The 21,387-nt window shown below is 51.2% G+C and overlaps 1 protein-coding gene across 1 annotated transcript in view; it reads right to left on the reverse strand.

Annotated features, from left to right (window-relative positions):
- Positions 1-661: 661 nt before the first annotated feature.
- LOC147641090 (uncharacterized) overlaps positions 662-21,387 on the reverse strand; it is a 61,537-nt gene continuing 40,811 nt past the window's right edge. The window contains exons 4-6 of the mRNA XM_086817974.1: positions 1,321-1,471; positions 1,086-1,208; positions 662-960 (exon numbers count right to left, since the gene is read on the reverse strand). Of these exons, the coding sequence (XP_086674100.1) occupies positions 772-960; positions 1,086-1,208; positions 1,321-1,471 (463 nt within the window). The 3' untranslated portion in view covers positions 662-771. The remainder of the gene's footprint in view (positions 961-1,085; positions 1,209-1,320; positions 1,472-21,387) is intronic.

A 21,387-nucleotide genomic window follows, 5' to 3' on the forward strand; every position in this document is an offset into this window, starting at 1 on the left:
AAATTGTATAGTAATGTAACTTGATTTCTAACTTAGATGCATCATGCTTTCTAGTTGCATCTAATTGGTTTTTAGAAGTGTTGAATAATGGATTACAATTAATTGTATCATTGTCTACCATGACAGGCTAGATACAACCTCACCTCATATAAGGGTGAGAGACAAATGATGAAAGGGGAAGAGATGCTTCTCCTTCGGCTGGCCGCTCTGTGAGGAGAAGGCTATCTCATGGGGGGGGGGGGGGGGGGGGGGGATAGGTGGTGTAATTCTAAATGGGGTCACCACCTTTCTCCGCGAGGAAAGGGCCAAGCCTCCAAAGTCTCAAGAAGGCTTCCCGTCGCTTCCGCATGCGGTCAAATCGATGGGATTTTTTCCTCTTTTTTTAAAAATCCAAGATTTCTTTTTTCTCCTCGTTCCTTGGTTGTCCATGGTTAATATGTAATAATAATAGATTTTTAAAAATCTAGGATTTCTTTCTTCTCTCCTCTCCTTGTGCCTTGTTTGTCCATGGTTAATATGTAATAGATGGTGAAGATTAAGAGAGACACTGAATTCACAATCATATACAAGTATACAAGAAAATTGAGTCCCTGTAGAAGTGCAACAAAGACTCGTAAAAAGAGCGCATGCGCGCGCGCACAAAATCTGCATGTCCAAATAACACACAAAAGTGCAACCTATTTTTCAACTTCGCAAGATAAGTCCAATAGGTGATATATTCCTACTAACACTATTGACAAGATTTTGTAAGTGCATTGCACCAGATTCCTATTACATGAACAGCTTTTTGGGTAGTAAAATGGGCTTGTCACTAATCTTTTCCCGACAAAAAGGGCAAAAGCCTTTCATGTTGAAAACCTTAGTGGCACACTTTATACATATTCTTGCATGACCACATGGTCTGAAGACAGCACGGTTATCTTCATTGATAAGATCCATGCACAAACCACATTTGCAAGCCTGTGTTAACAACAAATTATGAAGAATGAGTGAAAAACAGCCTTTAAGGAGCTATGTTAGGCATGGCAAGAGGCATCCCATCAATACAATTGTGTACAAAGGCAGGGTTTTGTGACTCATTTAACCTCTTCTTCTTCAAGCTGTTCTTTTGCTTGTTTTGCTGCTTCTCCTTCTTTCTTGAAAATCTCTTGCTTTATCAGCCAATCTTGCAGCAGCTTCTCTCTCTCTTCTTTTGCCTCCTCCAAAAGCTGAAGACAAACACTCAAGAAAGACAACCCACTTTCATGTTCAAGACTACATCTTGCCTTAAAACCACACTTGTGAAGAGAAAAGCTCTCAACGCCAAAACACATTCATAACCTGCATCATTTCATTGTGTTGCTTCTCCTGTAAATCTGACTCCTGTTCATGGGCTTTTTGATTGAAATCAGCTTCAACCTTAGCCATATCTGCCATAAAAATATCCTTTTTCTGCATAACCTTGAGCTCTCTCGCCAAAGCCTTTTGAGTCCTTTAGAAGAATGGAGAGAAAAACACAATGTTATGACTCTCTCTCTCTTTCTCTCTCTCTCTCGGACTCTGGAAAGCGCTGGATAGCTCTCGAAACGTTGGACCCTAAGACCCAGTGGCTAAGCATGGCTCTGGAAAGCGTTGGATAGCTAACGATGGCTCTAGAAAGCGTTGGATGGCTCTGGATGGTTCTAGAAATGTTTGACCCGAAGACCCAATATGACTCTGTGATTCGAAGACAAAGATTGTACTTTTGAGATTGGCTTCTTTTCGGGTATTTGAGATGCTCCATTGGCTAGTCTCAGCTTAGCCTTTGACTTGGCTACCAATCTGGAGACACAAGTGACTCTTATACTTGTACTCAAGTTTGGACTATGTTTTTTCTTCATGGACAGATTGACTTCCTTTGCATTATGGATCTTCTCCATGGACAAATGGACTTCCCTATGGAAGTATGATAAACAGGTTTTCTAGATTGGCACTGTAGATTCTTGGATTTGTCTTCTAGGATACGGATCCACCATCTACTGGTTCATGGATTGGCATTATATATTCCTGGATGACAACACTCTCACGGCCATCAAAGAAGAGACCTCCAAGGAGATCACAAAGGACATGGATGGAAAACTCGAAGCCAAGCAGTCAGGATGGGTTTGAGGTGGTGAAGAAGAACATCCATAAAGAAGTGAGGGAGGAGACTCAAAGGGAAGAACATCAAATCATTCACACCACCATTGAGGAGGAGAAAATGAGGCATGCCCGCCGCCTCAACATTCGAGTCACAGGTATAGCCGAGACACCCAACTCCACTCCCGAGAAAGATGGACAGCTTCTATGCATGAAGCTAGGCTACAGGGAAGAGGACCCTCTCCCCTTCACCAAAGCATGGAGAGTCGTGAAAGACTCAACACGCAAGCGAGCCCTCATCCTACAGTATGCAGGAGAGACGGAGAGGGTCACCTTAATGAGGAAGAGGGTCATATTATTACAAGGCTTAGAGGGAGCTCCTATTTTCTTGGATGATGATCTCACGAGGATGCAGCTAGAGCATAGGAGAGCTTGCATGCCACGAGTCTTACACGCGAGGAGAGAAGGCAAGAAGGCCTTCTATCAAGATGATTGGGTCATCATTGATGGCCGGCCCATGGATTAGCGGTTTGGGGCCTATGGGACACAGACCAGGCCACTGACAGAGATACGCATGGCAGTATGGAACTGTAATGGTTCATTATGGGTGCAACCTGGACGACTGGAGCATGTTATGGTGGGGAGGGACATCATACTTCTGACAGAGACACATCAGAGCCCAGAGAGAGGGCTACCTCGAGTAGAGGGATTCCAGTGGGAGTCAGCATACAGGAGGACCACACGCTAGGGTACCTCGAGAGGGTCGGGGGGAGTAGCAGTTCTATTCAGACGGGAGCTACAGGGAGACAGAGAGTGGTAGCACAGGATCCAGAGGCCAGATACATGTGGATCAGCTTACAGCTCTCACATGACAGGGTTATATACATAGCCGTATGTTACTTTCCTCCATCAGGATCCTCCTATGTCCATTAGAGAGAGCATGCCACAGGAGGAGGAGACACGAGCCTCTTTAATCTACACTAGCGGAAGTATTTCTTACGAGTGACTCAATGCCCACACACAGAGTAGACAGTGTGAGGTGTATGACTATGATGACATGGAGAGCCTCCACCCTGTGGATCCAAAGGAGATAGGGGCTAGAAGGGCATCAGAGGACACTGGACCAGGCAGAGGACATTATGGGGACCACTTACTAGAGTTGCGAGCCAGGCATCGTCTTGTTATTTATAACGGGATGCTAAAGTGGCCGGGATCAGGAGGCTGACATGCTTCCCACATGGGGGTCATACACCGACTGGAGGCATGGTGGTAGACTACATTCTAGGGTCTTTGGAGGGCATCACAGCTTGTCACCTCATTCTCCATCCCACCTCGTCCTATTGGGGCAGATCATACATACTTGGCATTTTCACTAGCCGGATCACCAGTATCACCAGCCCCCCACATACCCACGCCACACACTACCATCTACTTTAACACATGACATGGCAGACATATACCTCGCAGAGTAGAGGATGGGCTCCTACTCATGGATCCCCTGGCACCTATGGATACCATTACAGCCCAGCTGGCATCACTCCTACACACGGCTGCATTACAGAGCTTCCCACATCGTGTCCACTCAGGAGAGCCTGTGAGATCTAGGACTATGTCCCAGAACAGATGGTATGATGACGAGTGCAGAGCCCTATACTCACGGCTCCGCATACAGAGAGCCTTGGGAGCCATCACAGAGCAGGAGTCGAGGAGAGAGATGAGGAGACTTACTCGCCGCAAAACGCGGGCCTTCACATAGATACAGGAGCTAGAGATCTTCCATTTCTTCATGAGTAGAGATAGCCCTATCTCATGGCGGCACTTCAGAGAGCCTCGGACACCGACACCCATTGCAGACCCACAGACATGGCACACATATGCGGAGGGCCTATACCACGCCCACAGCAGCCACCTATACCTCAGCCCACAGGAGCCTCGACCTACCACAACTAGCTTCTTTACCCACTCGAATGGTAAAGGAAGCTATCCGCCGCCTACAGCATGGACGGGCCACCGACCATTTCGGCCTCTAGGGTGAGCATCTCATATATGCAGTAGATTCTTTGGCTCCTTTTCTTGCACACCTGTTTAACAGGGCACTAGTAGAGGGTTTGCCTACGGAGTGGACGATGCACACCATTGTGCCGATCCACAAAACAGGGGATATGCTCGATCTGAGCAACTACAGGACGGTTATGGTTGGCCACGTGTTGGCCAAACTCTATGGTGCAGTGTTGGAGCAAGAGTGTTGGAGCAAGAGCTTAGCTTATATGCTGAGCGAGCAAGTTTATGCTCATCAGGGCAGGCAGGCTTCAAGAGAGCTTTCTCTACCACCACTGACCATGTATTCACTTTGAGATGTATGATTGATCAGGCCAGAGTGAGGAAGAGAAAGCTCTATTGCTGCTTTGCGGATTTCCGCAAGGCATTTGACATAGTACCACGAGAGAGGCTCTTTCAGCGCCTGCAGTCTCTTGGCATACCAGCAGATATGACATGGGGCATCTATGCATTATATGAGCAGGTTTTTGGGCGAGTCAGATGCCCAGGAGGTATGTCCGAGACTTTGCTAGCACCATTGGTGTGAAGCAAGGATGCCCACTTTCCCCCACGCTATTTGGGTTATACATTGATGAGGTGGTTGACTTCATTACACGGGGAGGCGGAGATGGAGTTAATCTAGTAGGTACCTCAGTACATATTATGCTTTATGCTGATGATATTGTATTAGTGTCTGAGTAGGAGGTCTACAGCAACATCTACATGCACTCCATGATTACTGCACACAGAGGGGTCTTACTGTGAACCTTGGAAAAACCAAGGTTATGGTCTTTCATACATCGAGACAGGGCAGGAGTCAGCTGACATTCAGCCTCGCAGGACGCCAGGTGGAGGTGGTGACATCATACGTGTACCTAGGGATTACCTTCTCTGCAGCAACCACCGCTTCACCATGGGTTCAGCAGCCACAGCTTGATTGACACGGGCATATGCAGCATTGGCTATGCTAGAGAGACAGTGCCACCAGGCGCATTTTCAGGAGCCCCGAACGAAGGGGTGGCTATTTGACACATTAGTCACACCAGCACCGATGTATGGAGCAGCGGTATGGGCGCCAGGCCTTGCTACCCATTGGTGGACACAGATAGAGAGACCACAGGCCTCATGATGGCACGCATGATACGCAGCAAACCATCAGTACCTCATGGCATTATCCGAACAAAGTTTGCTGCGCCTCCTATGATGGTAGAGGCCATATTCTAGACTATTGCTTGCTAGACAGATTTAGAGAGATGTCACAGGACAGATTGTCATACAGAGCTTTTGAGGCATCTAGACAGCTGGCTGAGGCCGGAGACAGAGGATCATGGTATGCACAGGTCACACATTGGTTCTCACAGCATGGCCTAGACATGGATCATCTACCACCATTCCAGTATGACACGGATGCACCACATATCCGTCTCTCTCATAGTGAGAGGAACAGAGTACTGAGACAGGACCTATGGCAACTCTATACACGAGAGACATGGATATCGCCTACACAGCCTCTTCCACCGAAGATGCTATACTACAGAGATCACTTTCATGAGTATCTTTGATGATGGATTTATAGAGAGGCCTAGATACATGGAGGGTTTTTTACCACACGGCTCCCGAGTGGCTATTGGTCAGCTTAGAGTTTCATCACATCGATTGGAGATCGAGACTGGCAGAGCAGCACGGATCCCCCGCGAGGAGAGGGTATGCAGATTGTGCAGAGAGGAGGTGGAGAGTGAGGAACATTATGTATGCAGATGCAGAGCATATACAGCCATCAGAGAGAGATATCCCATTTTATTCAGAGAGCCACATTCCCTACGCCAGATCTTTGAGGCAGCAGACCAGCGCATACTGGGGAGATTCATTCTAGACATACAGCGTCACAGAGAGACATCGTTACAAGCTCAGACAGCTCCAGAGGGGGGACGACAGACACAGATTACTACATTTTTTCAGAGATCCATCCGACTCCCAGCCCCTACACAGCAGGGAATTACTCTCCAGAGAGCAGAGACACTCAGAGCCCACAGGAGACAGAGGACACCTGGCTTTCGGACACTACGCCTATACCAGAGAGAGATGACAAAGATCGAGCTGAGTTTCACAGAGAGGGTGCGGAGCGACTGGCTCGCTTCAAAGCAGACCCAGGCATGTTCTTCAGGGAGCTGTGGACACCCCCTTCATTGATGTATACCATTTTATACCCCCAGTATGGTTCAGGATGGAGCTAGCTAGGTTGCATATCATGATTGTATACTCCATGCATATAACTTTGCATTCTCCTAGTAGTAGAGCTCCATCCCCTCCCCCCACTCATTGTACTTATTGAACACCCAGATTCAGCTTTTTAGTTCAGTACTTTTTCATTTTGTTGGGATGACAGAGGATACCCGACACAGGTACACTGATTTGTCTCATAGACCGAGTTCGGTCTTTTGGAAGACGTTAATAAAATCTTTCTTTCTTTCTTTCTCTCTGAAACCGGCCTTCAGAAATCTGACGGGCGGTGAAACAAACACTCGCACATAAAACACTTCAACGCCATTGAGGACCTAGAAAAAGAAAACAAACAGAGGGAGCTAGAGTGCTCCTGCAAACAGTACACGAACACCGATTGGCCCCAAATCGCAGTGGCGCCCCTTGCGGTATTTTCTTTAATTGAATATAAGAGCTTTGATTACAATATAAGGCTGGGAACTTAGCCGTCGCAGTAGAACCCTTGAAGCCTGCAAAGAACCTGCATCTGGCTTCTTGTCCACTCGGCATCCACAAACAAGTCCAGCCATTGTTCGCATCGAAAGACTCTTCTCACATTGAGTCTGCATACACAAACTTTCTCCCATGATCAAGGCTGCCACAACCATCCATAGCCTCTCACACTATGAACAGCATCCCACCCTGACACATCCAGTGTTTCTACATCACAACACAGACTCCCAAAACTGTCTCTCAAAAGAGAACTCGCATCACAGCACAGCATACCATACAGTCAACACACCTGTACAAACCCTCTCTACCTTCCAAGGGTACTATCCATCTCTGTCATGGATTCCCTGTCCCCTGTCCAATCAGTAGCAAGGCTGTACCATACATGTGTCCATTCCTATACCTTCTGCCTCCATGTGACCTATCTCCTGGAGAAACCCAGAAACTTGTTTCTTCGAGAAACCTACGACCTGTTTCCACATGAAACCCTTAGGCCTGTTTCCCTTTGAAACTTCTGTCCTGTTTCCATACATCTAGTTACCTGTTCCCTCATGAAACATCTGGCAACATAGAGATGCCCATAACTGTAGGTCCCACTGTTCCTTTCTAGCAGGAAGAAAACAATCTGCTCCATGGGCACGCAGCCATGCGAGCTTGCATCACTCCCATGCCAAGAAACATAACCAAATGACCTTGTACTTGCAGCCAAAAACCCAAGCACATAGCTGAATTTGCTGCCAAACAAAAACAGCCCATAAACAGTCCTGTTCCCACCCTCTGAACTGCCAAACCCTTCCTCTCACAAAGGGCTAGAGAGAACCACTCTGTAACAGTCTTGAGCCAGTGAAAAGAGAGACTCCGAAAGACATCACCTGCAGTGCCACTTGCTCACAAAGAAAGAGAGACTTACAGTCTTTATGTCGCTTTCCACAAGAGAGAAAAAGACACGAGGAAAAGCCCCGAATTGTCTTGTCCTCTTGTCTTGCAGCCGGAAGACTGACAACCATCTTGCCAAAAGCAAAGGAAAGAGAAAAGAAAGAACCTGCAGGCGCCTATGTACTCTGCAGCACAGCAGCCAGCTTATCCTCCAAAAAGCCAAAGAGAGAGAAGAAAAAGGATCTGTGTTTCTGTCCTATTGTGCAACACATCAGCCAGTAGCTTCCCTCTTCAAGAGTCAGTTCACGGCCTGAATTCAGCTGCGCCTGCATACACAACAGCTTTGCCTGCTTGCAACTCTCTCCAAAAAAACAAGAGAAAGCTGAAGCGCAGCCCTGCAGCCTGCCTGTCAATGCCTTTTTCCCCACGCCTGCAATCAGCCGCCTGTTTTCAGAAAGTCTCCCCTCTCCCTTGCGCTGCCCGCCAGCCTTCCTTTTTTCCAAAAAGCTCACACGTGGCCCCAAAATAGCATAAGGGCCACGATTTCCCCTAAAAAAGGGTTCTTATAATTTTAAAGGTTTTTAACCTTTGTCCCCTCCAAAACCCTTTGTCCCCATGGGTTATGAGAGACTTTAATCACTTGCCCCTTCACACTTGGGGTTATCCACATATGGGCTCCCTTTTTGACTCCAACCTGATGCCATTCACACTGTCCACCATGTCCCCGTGCACACCTGTATATTGTCCAGAGAAAAACACAGGGTCATGACACTCTCTCTCTCCATCATCCATGACTCCGCCCACACCAGCTTCCCCTACACCACATGCTCCACAGCAAGTTTGCCAGTGGGATCCCAACCCCAGAATGGATGGTATGATGAAGAGAGCGAAACTACCAGGCTTTTCCTCTTACGCAAGAGGGTACATGGGCTGATTTCAGCACATAAGATGCAACGCATCTTTCCATACATTAACTAGCCAAAAGAAACAGGCATTTCTCGCCAGACGAGGACAACTCAGAAGCTTGGCGCATTCTTGAAGAAAAAGAGCACCTTCACCTATCACAGATCCTAGCCTTTGGGAAGCATATGCATGACAGCTATATGATGTGCCAAACCAACCTATACCACAAATGTCACACATCCCTCGGCCTACATCATCTTATCTCTTTGATTCCCCCAATGTCACTAGGACTCTTAAAAAGCTGCATAATGGGAGAGCAAAAGATCATGAGGATCTAGGCGCGGAACATTTTGCCCACGGGCACCATGTATTGGCTCCCATTCTTGCCAATCTTTTTAACAGAGCATTGTGTGAAGGCTTCCCACCCTCCTGGACTACCAACACCATTGTCCCCATCCACAAAGCAGGAGACCCCACGGACCCAGGTAACTACAGGACTATCATGAATGGTCACACAATGGCCAAAATCTATGGGGCAGTACTAGATGACATGATGGGCTCTATGGCAAAGAGGATGGGAAACAAAGCATCAGGCCAGGCAAGCTGCAAGAGAAACTTCTCCACGCTGGACCATATCTTTACTTTACGGGCTATCATAGAGGAAGTGAGGTCCTCAAAGAGACATGTGTATTGGTGCTTTGTGGATTTCCACAAAGCCTTTGACTCCGTCCCTCAATCCCGTCTCATAGGACGCTTGCAAGAGCTCCAGTTCTCACATGAGATGATATGGGGTGTGATGGCACTATATGAGGCAGTACTGGGCCGAGTACGTGCACCCGGTGAGACCTCGGGAGATATATGTAGCACTATTGGGGTTAAACAGGGCTGCCCCCTCTCACCTACACTCTTTGGCCTATACATTGATGAGATCGCAATATTTGTGGGTAGTTTTCAAGCTAGAGGTTCACCATTGGCTCAGACAGTAGTGCCCATATTGCTATATGCTGACAACATTGTCTTGATCCGAGGGTTTACAGAAACACTTAAATGTGTTGGACAGATTTTGCAGGGAGAGAAACCTTACGGTCAATTTGGGCAAAACCAAGGTTATGGTCTTCAACACATCTTATGCAGTCGCCTCACAATTTCCTTTCATATACAGAGATGCCCCAATGGAGATTGTGTAGAAGTATGTGTATCTAGGAGTCACTTTTACAGGCCCTTTGTTCTACATGACCACAGCTCCCATTTACTGACTTGTGAGGGGGCATGCCTCCCTAGCCCGTATGGAGAGACTATTTCCAGGCACATTTCCAAGAACCTCACACTAAGTGCTAGCTCTTTGATACTCTAAGACGACCTGCATACACGCTTGACAGATATCGCCTCCCACGACTAGCACTAGAGTCCTCTATGCAATTATATTGTGAGAAGGGAGAGGGAGACAAGCTGGACTGCCCCCCTCAGCGACACAGCCACCACCATTACCGACACATGCATGGTACTCCGAGGTAGTCGACGTCTGCCCCTGTTTCAGTATAGCCTGGATTGCCCCTACCTTGATCTCTCACAACAGGAGATCAACCGGATCATCCGATTAGATCTACTCAGGCTACACATACACTAGACATGGGCTTACTATGAGATACGGAGGAGATTCCACTGCCTCGTCCGAGAGGGATTCGGACCACTCACACGGGTGATACAATTTGAGGATCAGAGGTGCTTGGGCATGTACTTGATGGAGCTCAGACGACATAGGGATGTAGTGTTGAGGCAGCATGCTAAGAGACAGCCCCGACTCCGATAGGACACCTCACAAAGAGCCATCACAGATTTCTTTGTGGTACATCCACATCGGAATCCACTGCCCACAACAGTTCGTCTACTACGACATCAGAGCCCACCACTTGTACCCACGCTCTAGCTCCACGTCCCAAAGGAGTTCTTAGCGAGAGAGCTCAATCCATTCTGCGAGCCAAACATCCCTCACCCAGAGTATCAGGACACTCCACCACACAGAGACAGATTCGTGAGGTTCTCTGCCGACATGACACGCTCCCATCACAAAGGCCTGACATTCACTCCACCATCAGATCGGTTCTGGCTGAGGCGAGTATCATCATTAGCTGATCACAGCATATCTCACTCTACACAGGATCATCTGATCACATGTCCTGTCAGATGTTTTCATTTTACTTTTTCTTTCAGTTTTCCATGGCCCAGTATATCCATGGTACCATTGTATTACTTTTGGTCTCATAGGCCCTTGGGGTCTTTCATAGACATTAATATAACTCTCTCTCTCTCTCTCTCTCTCTCTCTCTCTCTCTCTCTCTCTCTCTCTCTCTCTCTCCACGAAACGTCATGGTTCACCTGCGCGAAACGTCACCTGGCCCTCGGGACTTTTGTGCTCACTGCTCGTGTATCCGATTTCAGTGTTCAGGTCTCTCTCTCTCTCTCTAAATAGCGCTCTCTCTCTCTAGGTAGCACCCTCCTCAGTCGGCTGTGCTTCTTCACCTGTATACCCTGCAGCGCCGCCTTAAGCCCTGCAGCACAGCCTTCAGCCCTACAGTACCACCTTCGGCCCTGCAGCACCACCTACAATGCCGCCTTCAATCCTGTGTAGTCCTTGCTTTGTCCAGCAGCGCCGCCCCCCACTTTTTACTGTGTCGCCTCTGCCCAGCAACTGTGCCGTCTCCTTACCTACTGCCTGGCTGCGCCTCTTCACCTGTTGCTTTCCTGTGCAGAATTTTCGCCTGTTGCTGCAACAACACAGCATTGCCAGTTCTGCCCCTTTTCCCACGCACCCTTGCTCAGGCCCCCAAGGCAGCAACTAGTAGGGGAAAACATGTCTCAACCCCTAGAGGGGGAACGGGAAGGAATCATGTCCTCTGGCTCACTAAGGATTACGAAGATGGCCCAACGAGATGAGGCCCTTTATGAGGAGCTACAGCTTCACATAAGGACAGAGATGAACACCATGCAACAGGAGCTTGAAAAGGAATGGACCGAGCAGATGCATGTCCAAAGGAAAGTGATATACGAAACGCTGAAGGAAGAGATATATGTCCAATTGAAGGGAGAAATGCAAGCCCAAGTACGGGTTGAGATGGAACTAGCCCAAGCCTTGATGCACACGGAAATGAAAAAAGAGATGCAGAAATGGAAGGATGACATGCTCCGAGAGATTGGCACAACACTTGCATCGTACGAAGGCACTTTGAAGACATGTATGGCTGACCGCGAAAAAGACATCACAGAAATGCAAAACACTTTGGAATCATGTAAGGCAAAAGTGGCTGCAGGTGAGAAGGAAATGCATTCATGGGCTGAAATTGCCAGTGCCACAAAGAAACAAATTGAGGAAGTCAACCCATGGATTGAAGTAGTAAAAAAACAGAAGGATACACTAGTCAATAAAGTAGAGGTGATGAATGCTACATTGGAAGAGGAAGCCAAGAAACGGGCACGTGCCTTACATGTACGTGTAGTTGGGTGGGAAGATAAGGGAAATCCCCAAGAGGATGCAAAAGCTCTTGCAACAAAAATTGGAGCCACTGATGTACCCATTACCGGAGCATGGCGAGTAGGCAGAGATGAAACCAGGGCGAAGATATTGATCATCAGGTTTGGTGACTTGGAGAAGAAGAAGGCCTTCCTCTCCAAAAGCATGGCCCTTAAGGGGGAAAAGATTTATTTGGATGAGGACCTTACACTGGCACAGATAGCACACCGGAAGGAACACATGCCGCGTGTGCTTGAGGCAAGGAAAGAGGGGAAATGGGCGGTATACAGAGATGGCCAAGTCATCATTACGGAGAGGAGGCCCGTTGGACGGTGCGCGGCCTATGAGACCTTGCGATTCACGGTGTGGAATTGCAACGGAGCCATTAGAACATATGCAGGGTACTTTGGGGATACTTTCAGACACAATGATACTACTATGTATACGGAGACCCATCAGTGCACAAACAAGAGGCTTCCTGACGTCCGGGGTTATAGATGGGAATCAGTTTTCCGCCCTCAGCCACGCACAGTGGGAGGTACCAGAGGATCTGGAGGAGTGGCAATACTTTACAGGGAGGAGCTTCGTGACAAAATACATGTGGTACATAGAGATGCAGATGCGAGGTACATGTGGGTCCGAATATGCAGAGGGGCTCCGCGAGCTATATGTGGCGGTATGCTACTTTCCCCCAGCCCACTCCAGGTTTGCACCATCAGGAGAGTCGCCCTATATACCACTATATGATGATATCATGAGGTTTGCCAGCATGGGAGACATATTACTATTGGGAGACTTTAATGCACGTACAGGCACAGAGCAGACAGATTTGTATGATACTCAAGAGGCTATGTACCAGGAGATCACAGCAGAGGATGTAGGGTTGCAGAGATCAGCACAGGATGAGGGGGAGATTAAAGATTATGGCAGGCATTTTCTCACACTCAGGAGTGCACATGGGTTGGTCATATACAATGGCTTATCGAGATGGCAAGGATCACATGCTCTCACACACTGGAACTCTAAAGAGGGAGCGAGCACAGTGGACTACTTGATGGGATCTCCTTCATTGATACCTGATGTGGGGGGTTTCACGATTTCCTGTAGGCCCATTGGCATAGCAGCCGATCATGCATACCTAAGTTTCACACTAGTAGGTAGATCCCCGAGAGGACATACCCGCTCGCTGAGAGCCCCCCCCCCCCCCCCCCCCCCCCCCCCCCCCCGCCCGCCGCGGGCTGCCTTCGCTTCCCCGCCTGCTCGCACCCCCCCTCCCCGCCTTCGAGCTCCCTGCTCGCACCCCCCCTCCGCGCCCCTGTGCTTTTCGCGCCCCCCGCCCTCCCTTTCGCGCCCATCGCCGCCTGCCCCCGTCTCCTTCGCGCCCCCCGCTCCCCCCTTCCTCCGCGTCCCGCCCCCCTGCCTGCCTGCCCCCCGCCCCCTCCCCTTTCGCGCTTTCCCCGCCCCCCTTTCGCCCCCCGCTGCCCGGTTTTCCGCTCCTCTGCCTACCGCCCCTCCCCCCTCTGCTTTTTTCGCCCTCCTCTGTCTTCTGCCCCTCCCCCTTTGTCTTCTGCCCTTCCCCCTCTTCCCCTCCCCGCTCCGCTTTTTCGTGCAGCTTGGCTCTTGCAGGATCCTCCGTTTTTCGCTTCGCCCTCGACTCAGCTTCAGACTCTGATGGAGGTTCCTCCCGCTCCACCTCAGAGGGACTCTTCCGCAGCCCCCTCGCCCGCCCCTGCTGAGGATACCCTCATCAGGCTTTCTCTTTCGCCAGAAGAGGAAGCGAGCCTCGCCGCAGAGGTGGAACGCCTCCAAGCACACTCCATCTGCCGTATAGTTGGCACTCGCCCCAGCAGAGGGGAGATCCGGGATCTTCTCCAAGCCCGCCTTCTTGCAGATGTGGGCAAGATCCTGGACGTTCAGTTACTGGGCCGCAGACACTACCAGATTGAGTTCGAGACAGCCCAGAGCGTGGCCCGGGTCCTAGCCATGAGTCCCCTTGACATCAGGGGCGCTCGGGCCTTCTTCAGACACTAGCAACATGGTTTCAACCCAGCAACGGCCGAGCAGGGAGAGCGCCTTTTCCATGTCACAGTTTGCTTTCCTGGACTTCGCCGCGAGTACCTTCCGCTCCTTTCTAGGATAGGATCATTGGTGGGCTCGGTGCTTGAGACTGGCCCCACAGCAGCTTCAGTGGTGGCTAGAGCAGCTGGCCTGCCTTCGGTCAGAGTTTTGGTTCCTGACATCTCCCTTCCGAAGGTCATTCAGGATAGGGGGAGGATGGATCGATGAGAGAGTGGAGTTTTCGGAGCTCCCGAATCAGTGTTTTATATGCAGGCAGGTCGGCCACCTGGCCAAGGCCTGCCCTCGTAGGAGACCTCGACCCTCACCGTAGCAGCAGACCTCCGATGGCCCGCCCACAGATGCGGCTCGGCAGGCAGCCTCCGGGACACCTGCTCAGCCCACAGAGACCTCGGATTGGCAGCCTGGACAAGGGCGCCGTAGAGGGAGACAGCCACAGCAGCATGCCCAGAGACCGACGCAGCTGCAGACACAGCCTCAGCACCATTGGGTTCCAGTGAGGAACAGCTTTGCTCCCCCCCAGGAGGAGACCCCAGCGCAGACTGAGGATCAGGAGATGCAAGCTCCCCCCCCCTTCACCCCCACCCCCCCCTCCCGCCTCGCTTCCACCTTCGCCTCCTCCCGTTCCCACTCCCGCATTTTCAGCAGCTCCTTCCCCACCCCCTTCTCCCCCCCCCTCCTCCCCCTCCGCTCGCCTCAGCTCCCCGGGAGGCACTGGCAGTACCCTGGCGCTCACCTGCAGTCCGGCGGGCACTGAGCACCGACCTTGCTCGTGCACCGTAGAGGAGACCTACCATGCCGATTCGCGCTTCACGGATATCCTCTATCCGCAGTCGGCTGAGTAGTCTCGACACTAGACAACGCTCGGAGGCTTTCGACTACTCCCTACACGCCTTTTTGGAGCGGAGGGGCCCCATGAGCCAACACCCATCAGAGTTCATGTGGTGATACTCCGGCCCGAGGGGAGGAGGCACTTGATTCAGCAGTGGCCTTCTCCTTCCCTCTTTGCAGCACTAGTGACCGAGAGTGGACTCTGGATCTCGCTCTTAGTATTTTGAAGACTCAGGCAGTTGAGTTTTCTCACCATGTGAGCGATTTGGAGATGACAGACGTGATAGGCCGACTCTGGGAGTTGGCACATTTCTTTGATACCGGGAGTGCGGATGCCTCCGGGAATCGACATTTGGTGGTTCGCATAGTGGCAGACCTAGCACGAGACCCTGGCTATGTATGCATACATGAGGTTTCTCTCTCCGAGCGGGAGGCAGTCGCTATGGGACACAGCCACCTGGCGCCTGGTCCGAGACTCTTGCAGCACACCGGGTGGGCTGATTCATAGCCGCTCGAATGGGGATTACTCTCCATCCAAGCCGCTTGCGAAGGCCCGCCGTATGGTTGAGACACCCTCCACCTCAGTAGGTCATCCATGAGGATCATCTCATGGAATGTGCAGGGCCTTGGCGGCACACACTATGTACGTTATCGTGGTTGCTTGAGGCAGGAGCTTCAGAGATGCCTGGTTGGGGGCAGTATTGATATTCTGATGATGCAGGAGCACCATTTGAGTGAGAGCAGGATTCGGAGATATGGTTCGGTGATGCCTGGTAGATGGGACACATTTTGGTCTGCAGGTTTTGGCCCCTTGGGTGGGCAGGGAGGAGTATGTATGGTGATTGCGGATGTATGGCGGCAGGCCATTGTGGATCGCGGGGTCATTGTGCCTGGTAGAGCGCAGTATGTTATTCTGAGGATGCACGATGAGCACTCTGGTGTGCTCAATGTTTATGCGCCCAACCATGCTAGTGCCAGAGCAGAGTTCTGGAGCCTTGTTACAGATGCATTGCCTGAGGCCGCACATTGGTGTGTCGGGGGAGACTTCAACATGCTTGAGGACCCGGCCGATAGGGTGGGAGGCAGTCATGTTACAGTGCACGGCACGGAGCTTGCAGCTTGGGAGCGATTTTGTATGACATTGCGGATCACTAATGCATGGCAGCATGAGGCTTTCTCCCGTTCTCAGGACAATCTTAGTTTTTCTCGGTCGGATCGCCAGCAGCAGGGAGGGACTAATCTATCACGGATCAATCGCTTCTATGTGGGCGACAGGTTCGGGGAGCGTGGTGGCTCCGTTGGCATTCTCGCTGGCACCTCTTTTTCAGACCATGCGCCAGTTATTTTGACACTTAAGGAGAGGACACGGGAGACCAACTTGCACTTGAGGATCCCAGAGAGGATTCTTACAGATCCCAGTCTTTTTGAGGACATTGAGAGGATATGGCATGATAGCCAGAGCTCTGACCTGGATGCAGCAGGCCAAAGTGCCCAAGGACTCATCGAGCTCAGCTCTTTTTTGCACGCTACAGCCTTGACACGGCTGGGAGAGACACGAGAGCGGGAGCGTCGCTTGAGACGTAGCCTTGCTTCGCTCCAGCGTCTTCAGGAGCAGCTGCCTACATGTGAGTGGGTGGCGTCCCAGCTGAGCCATGCACGCCAGGAGGTTAGAGAGGCCGAGGAGCAGAGACACGAGTTCTACTATCATCGCCAGGCCTCTCAGTGGACGCAGCTTGGTGATAGAGTGACTGGGGAGTTTTTTGAGATCACCGGACCCCGCCATGCTCGAGCAGGAGTACGCCAGCTCAGGAGGTAGGACGGCTCGTTAGCCACTGAGCCCGGGGAGATTAGAGCTATTGCCACTAAGTTCTATAGAGACCTGCTTTCAGCGGAGCTAGCCACGGAGGCACGTGATGCTTGCAGACAGACTGTGTGGGCCCATGTGCAGAGGAGGGTCACAGATCGTATGCGCACAGTGTGAGCCCCTTTCAGAGGATGAGCTTGTTGAGGCTTTGAGGGTCCTTCCGCATCATAGTTGCCCTGGGGAGGACGGATTGACACCTGCCTTTTTTATGCGCTATTGGGACCTTCTGGGGCCAGGCCTCCGCAGGGGCTTTCAGTATGTTTTGGACACTGGGGTGATGCCACAGAGTTTTTCAGAGAGGGCTTGATCTTTCTTATCCCCAAGGGGGAGGGAGTATCAAATGATATTCGGCATTGGAGGCCTATTACGATCCTCAATACTGTCTACAAGGTCCTAGCAAAGGCCTTGAGTTTGAGGATCCAGCCCTTCCTTGGGGAGTTGATTCATGCTACCCAGACAGGATTCATCAAGGAGCGCAGTATCCTTGACAACATTTTCACCTTCTGGGAGGCGACGGCCCGAGCTAGATTTCTCGGTGAGGACTTGGTCGTTATGCTTCTCGATTTTGAGAAGGCATACAATAGAGTCGATTGGGGTTTTCTAGAGGGCACTATGCTTCGCCTGGGTTTTGAGTCAGACTGGATTCGAGGAGTGGCGGCTCTATATTCCACAGCTCATAGCCAGGTATTGATGGTAGGAGGACGGGGGCCGAGTTTTGAGTTGACCAAATCAGTCCGTCAGGTATGCCCTCTCGCCCCGTTCCTTTTTCTTTTCTTTGCAAAGGCTATGAGCATGTATCTGACAGCAGAGGAGGTTGGTTTGAGAGGACTCCAGCTTCCAGTCCGGGGTGAGAACCTGCTCGGATTCTAAGTTTGCTGATGACACGGGATTGTTTCTGCATGGCCAGGAGGCCAATCTACAGAGGGCAGAGCAGTCGCTACAGGTTTTTGGTGTGGCTTCGGGAGCATTGATCAATTGGCGCAAGACAGTGGCTTTTTGGATCAGTAGCGCTCCCGCTCCGGCATGGAGCCCAGACCCGGGTTTTAGTGCGGTATCTGGGATGCCAGATTGGACTTGATTTGTCACCTGAACAGTAGATCGCCCCGCTTCTTCTGAGCATTCGGAAGAAGCTTTTATATTGGAGTACAGCTCGGCTATCCTTGGCTAGGAGGGTGATGGTGACAAATCAGGTGCTTTTAGCAACTATGTGGTACATCACGTCTTGCTAGATCTTCTCGAGCTCTTGCATCAGCCAGGTACAGAGACTGATCAGGAACTTTCTTTGGTCTGGGCGGGATGGTCAGCCGGCCCGGGCTAAGGTTGCTTGGGCAGTTATTACTCTTCCGCTGGCCTAGGGAAACTTGGGCATTATAGATCCAGCTGATCAGAGTAGAGCCTTGTTGGGGAAGCTTATTGTTCGGGGGTTGCTTCCAGGCGCTGAGCCTTGGAAGGAGCTTCTTTTTCAGCGGCTGCAGGCTAGAGCTCCCCCAGCAGGGGGCACTTGGGCACTAGAGATACAGTGGATCTTCATAGAGATGAGGAGGACAGGCCTCAGTAGAGGATGGGAGGACAGATTTGCCTTGAGCATCCTGCGAGCTTGGGAGTTGCTGAGACCGGGGCTTTCTCAGAGACCTCCCACTTGTGATGAGGAGCGGGCCAGACAGCCGCTCATCTGGAGCCCCGCGGTACGCACAGAGCAAGGTCATATGCTGGGTTCTCGGCCTCGTCTAGCCTGGGGACCATTGGCAGCGGCAGGCCCAGCACGCAGATTTGGAGATTGGCAGGCCTTTTGCAGTCTCCCGGAGGAGATCCAGGCGGAGAGGCTGAGTCACTTCAGAGGGGGGCTGATTATGAGGGATGACATTCAGGAGGCACTCACTGAGGAGTGGTTCACGCCTTTCGAGCCAACGGCCCCACGGTGGATGGGAGCCTTTACATAGTTGGAGATCCTGATTGCTGTCAGAGCTTGCACTGAGGATGGTAGATGCCTCTACTATGAGATACAGGATGAGGGCAGACTTTAGAGAGTGGAGGCGGAGTCACCTTTGGTTGCAGAGTGCATCTTTCAGAGGATACAGGTAGTGGCCGCCGCTTCTTGGAAGTGGCATATTGATCCAGACCCTGCAGATGTGGACTCTGATTGGCGCATATGGGCATATGCTGCGCGCCCCTTGGCCCGGCTCCAGTGGGATCCTGGCGAGTACGAGTGGCATGATCCTTATGCGTCTCCCGAGGCCACAGAGATCACCTTTTTCCAGTACACTGTTCGGTTGGGGAGGCATATTTTGACTGCGAGGAGGATGGTCTCTCCAGCTGCATCGGAGCATTGGCGGCTACAGGGACTCTCACAGGAGTTCCTGGAGGATTTTTGGACCAGGCTCTGGGCTAGCCGACAAGCACGCAGGATCTCGGCTTTCCAGTGGCTGGTTGCCCACAGGGGCTCTGCAGTTGGCACCTGGCTTGTCTACAGTGGCCTTCCGCCGGCCTGCGTCCGATGCGGCCACCCATTGGAGACAGAGAGACATTGCCTATGGGACTGTCCACAGGCGCAGCGGATTTGGCTGAGGATACTGCGCATTTTGGCCCCCCTCTCTCCAGAGGGCATGTATACGTGGGGAGCCGCTGCTTGGTCGACTTCGTCAGGGCCAGCTATGGGATACGAGACGGAGTAGGACAGCCAGGCCATTAGATTCATTAGGGGCCAGCCTCGCCTTATTCCTTCACCGGATTTCTCGACAGCCGACTGGACACAGGAGAGGGATTTACGATGGGAGCTCCTCAGCAGCCTCACCATATGGTTCACCTGGAGAGCCCGTTGTTTCAGGGCCTTTGAGGGGAGACTGGAGTCACCAGCAGAGACTGTTCGGGCTATCTGGCAGGAGTTGATCCACACCCTGCGAGGACAGTATGACCGCATCTGGGGCGACTCGGATCGGGCGATCTTGCGGCGCCAGGCCTTCCACACCACTTGACGCAGCGGCCCTTTCTATACTCTACACGCGGGTACCCCCCGCTGGCACTACAGGCCACCTGTTTGGATTTTCCCCCCTCCTATTGTATGATATAGCCTCTCAGTTATTTGTACTTTTTTTGCACCTAGGGAGAGTCTCCCTAGCAGCCTTGATTGGATCTCTGCTCTGCCTTCTTATGAGCAGGAGAGGGTTTTGTAGCCTAGTGGGCGTTTTTTTCTATAACTAATGAAAGGATCTTTTCTTGGAAAAAAAAAAGGGTAGATCCCCGAGAGATGGGCCAGCCACTCATCTACCTAGGTACCCGAGACAGTTCGGGCTTATCGAGATGCAGTATCTGATGGCTTGTTCGCTTTAGACCCGCATAGCCCTCTGGACGAGATCACGAGAGGATTGGCAGGTGTACTACATGCATCCGCCTCATATGCGTTTCCCTGCACTATTATCCCTTCCACCCACCCCCGCAGCACTGCCCCACAGAACAGTTGGTATGATGATGAGTGTCGTGAGACACGAGCACAGCTACAGCGTGAGATTGCCATTGGGTCTCACACGCATAGACAGGCTAGGATGATCTTTCGGCGCCTTGTGGAGAGGAAGAAACGAGCCTATCTAGCTAAGCTAGAGGAGGAGATCTACCACCTCTTCCTGGGGAAGGACAGCAAGAGGGCATGGAAGATGTTTCAGGAGAGACAGCCTAGTACTCCGATGACTGCACCTGAGGCATAGCATACTTATGCTAGAGAGCTATATGATGCACCAAGACAGCCCCCCACCCCCCTCCACTGGGAGCTAGACCGGCTAGCAGCACCTTTTTTACTATGCGGATGGTGCTAGATGCGATAGACAGGTTACAGAATGGAAAGGCACAGGATCATGATGGGCTAGTTGGAGAGCACTTCTCATATGCACGAGACACTTGGCTCCGCTCATCGTACATGTGTTTAATCGTGCCATTTGTGAGAGTTTCCCGACAAGCTAGACAGAGCATATCATTGTACCACTCTTTAAAAGTGGGGACCCCATGGTACCAGGCAACTACAGGACGATCATGATTGGTCATTACTTGGCCAAATTATATGGCTCTATATTGGAGTCCGAGCTGAGCCGATGGGCAGAGAGGCATGGTCATCGAGCACATGGACAGGCTGGCTTCAGGAGAGGATTTACTACCTTAGATCACATACTGACACTTCGGGCACTTATTGAAGAGGGCAGGGCACAGAAGAGAAGGATATACTGCTGCTTTGTGGACTTCCGCAAAGCCTTCGATACCGTACCACGTGCCAGGCTTATGCACAGATTGCATGGCATTGAGGTACCCGAGGATATGCAGTGGGGGATATATGCTTTGTATGAGTCTGTGAGACAGGCAGAGTCCGAGCTCCAGGCGGACTATCTGATAGGGTGACCAACACGATAGGGGTCAAGCAGGGATGCCCGCTATCGCCCACCCTCTTTGGACTGTACATTGATGCGGTCTGTGATTATGTAGACAGATTGGGAGGCCCAGGGGC

Source organism: Cibotium barometz, chromosome 2 (assembly GCF_041138505.1).
Source record: "Cibotium barometz isolate CiBa-2024 chromosome 2, ASM4113850v1, whole genome shotgun sequence".
Classification (NCBI taxonomy): Eukaryota; Viridiplantae; Streptophyta; class Polypodiopsida; order Cyatheales; family Cibotiaceae; genus Cibotium; species Cibotium barometz.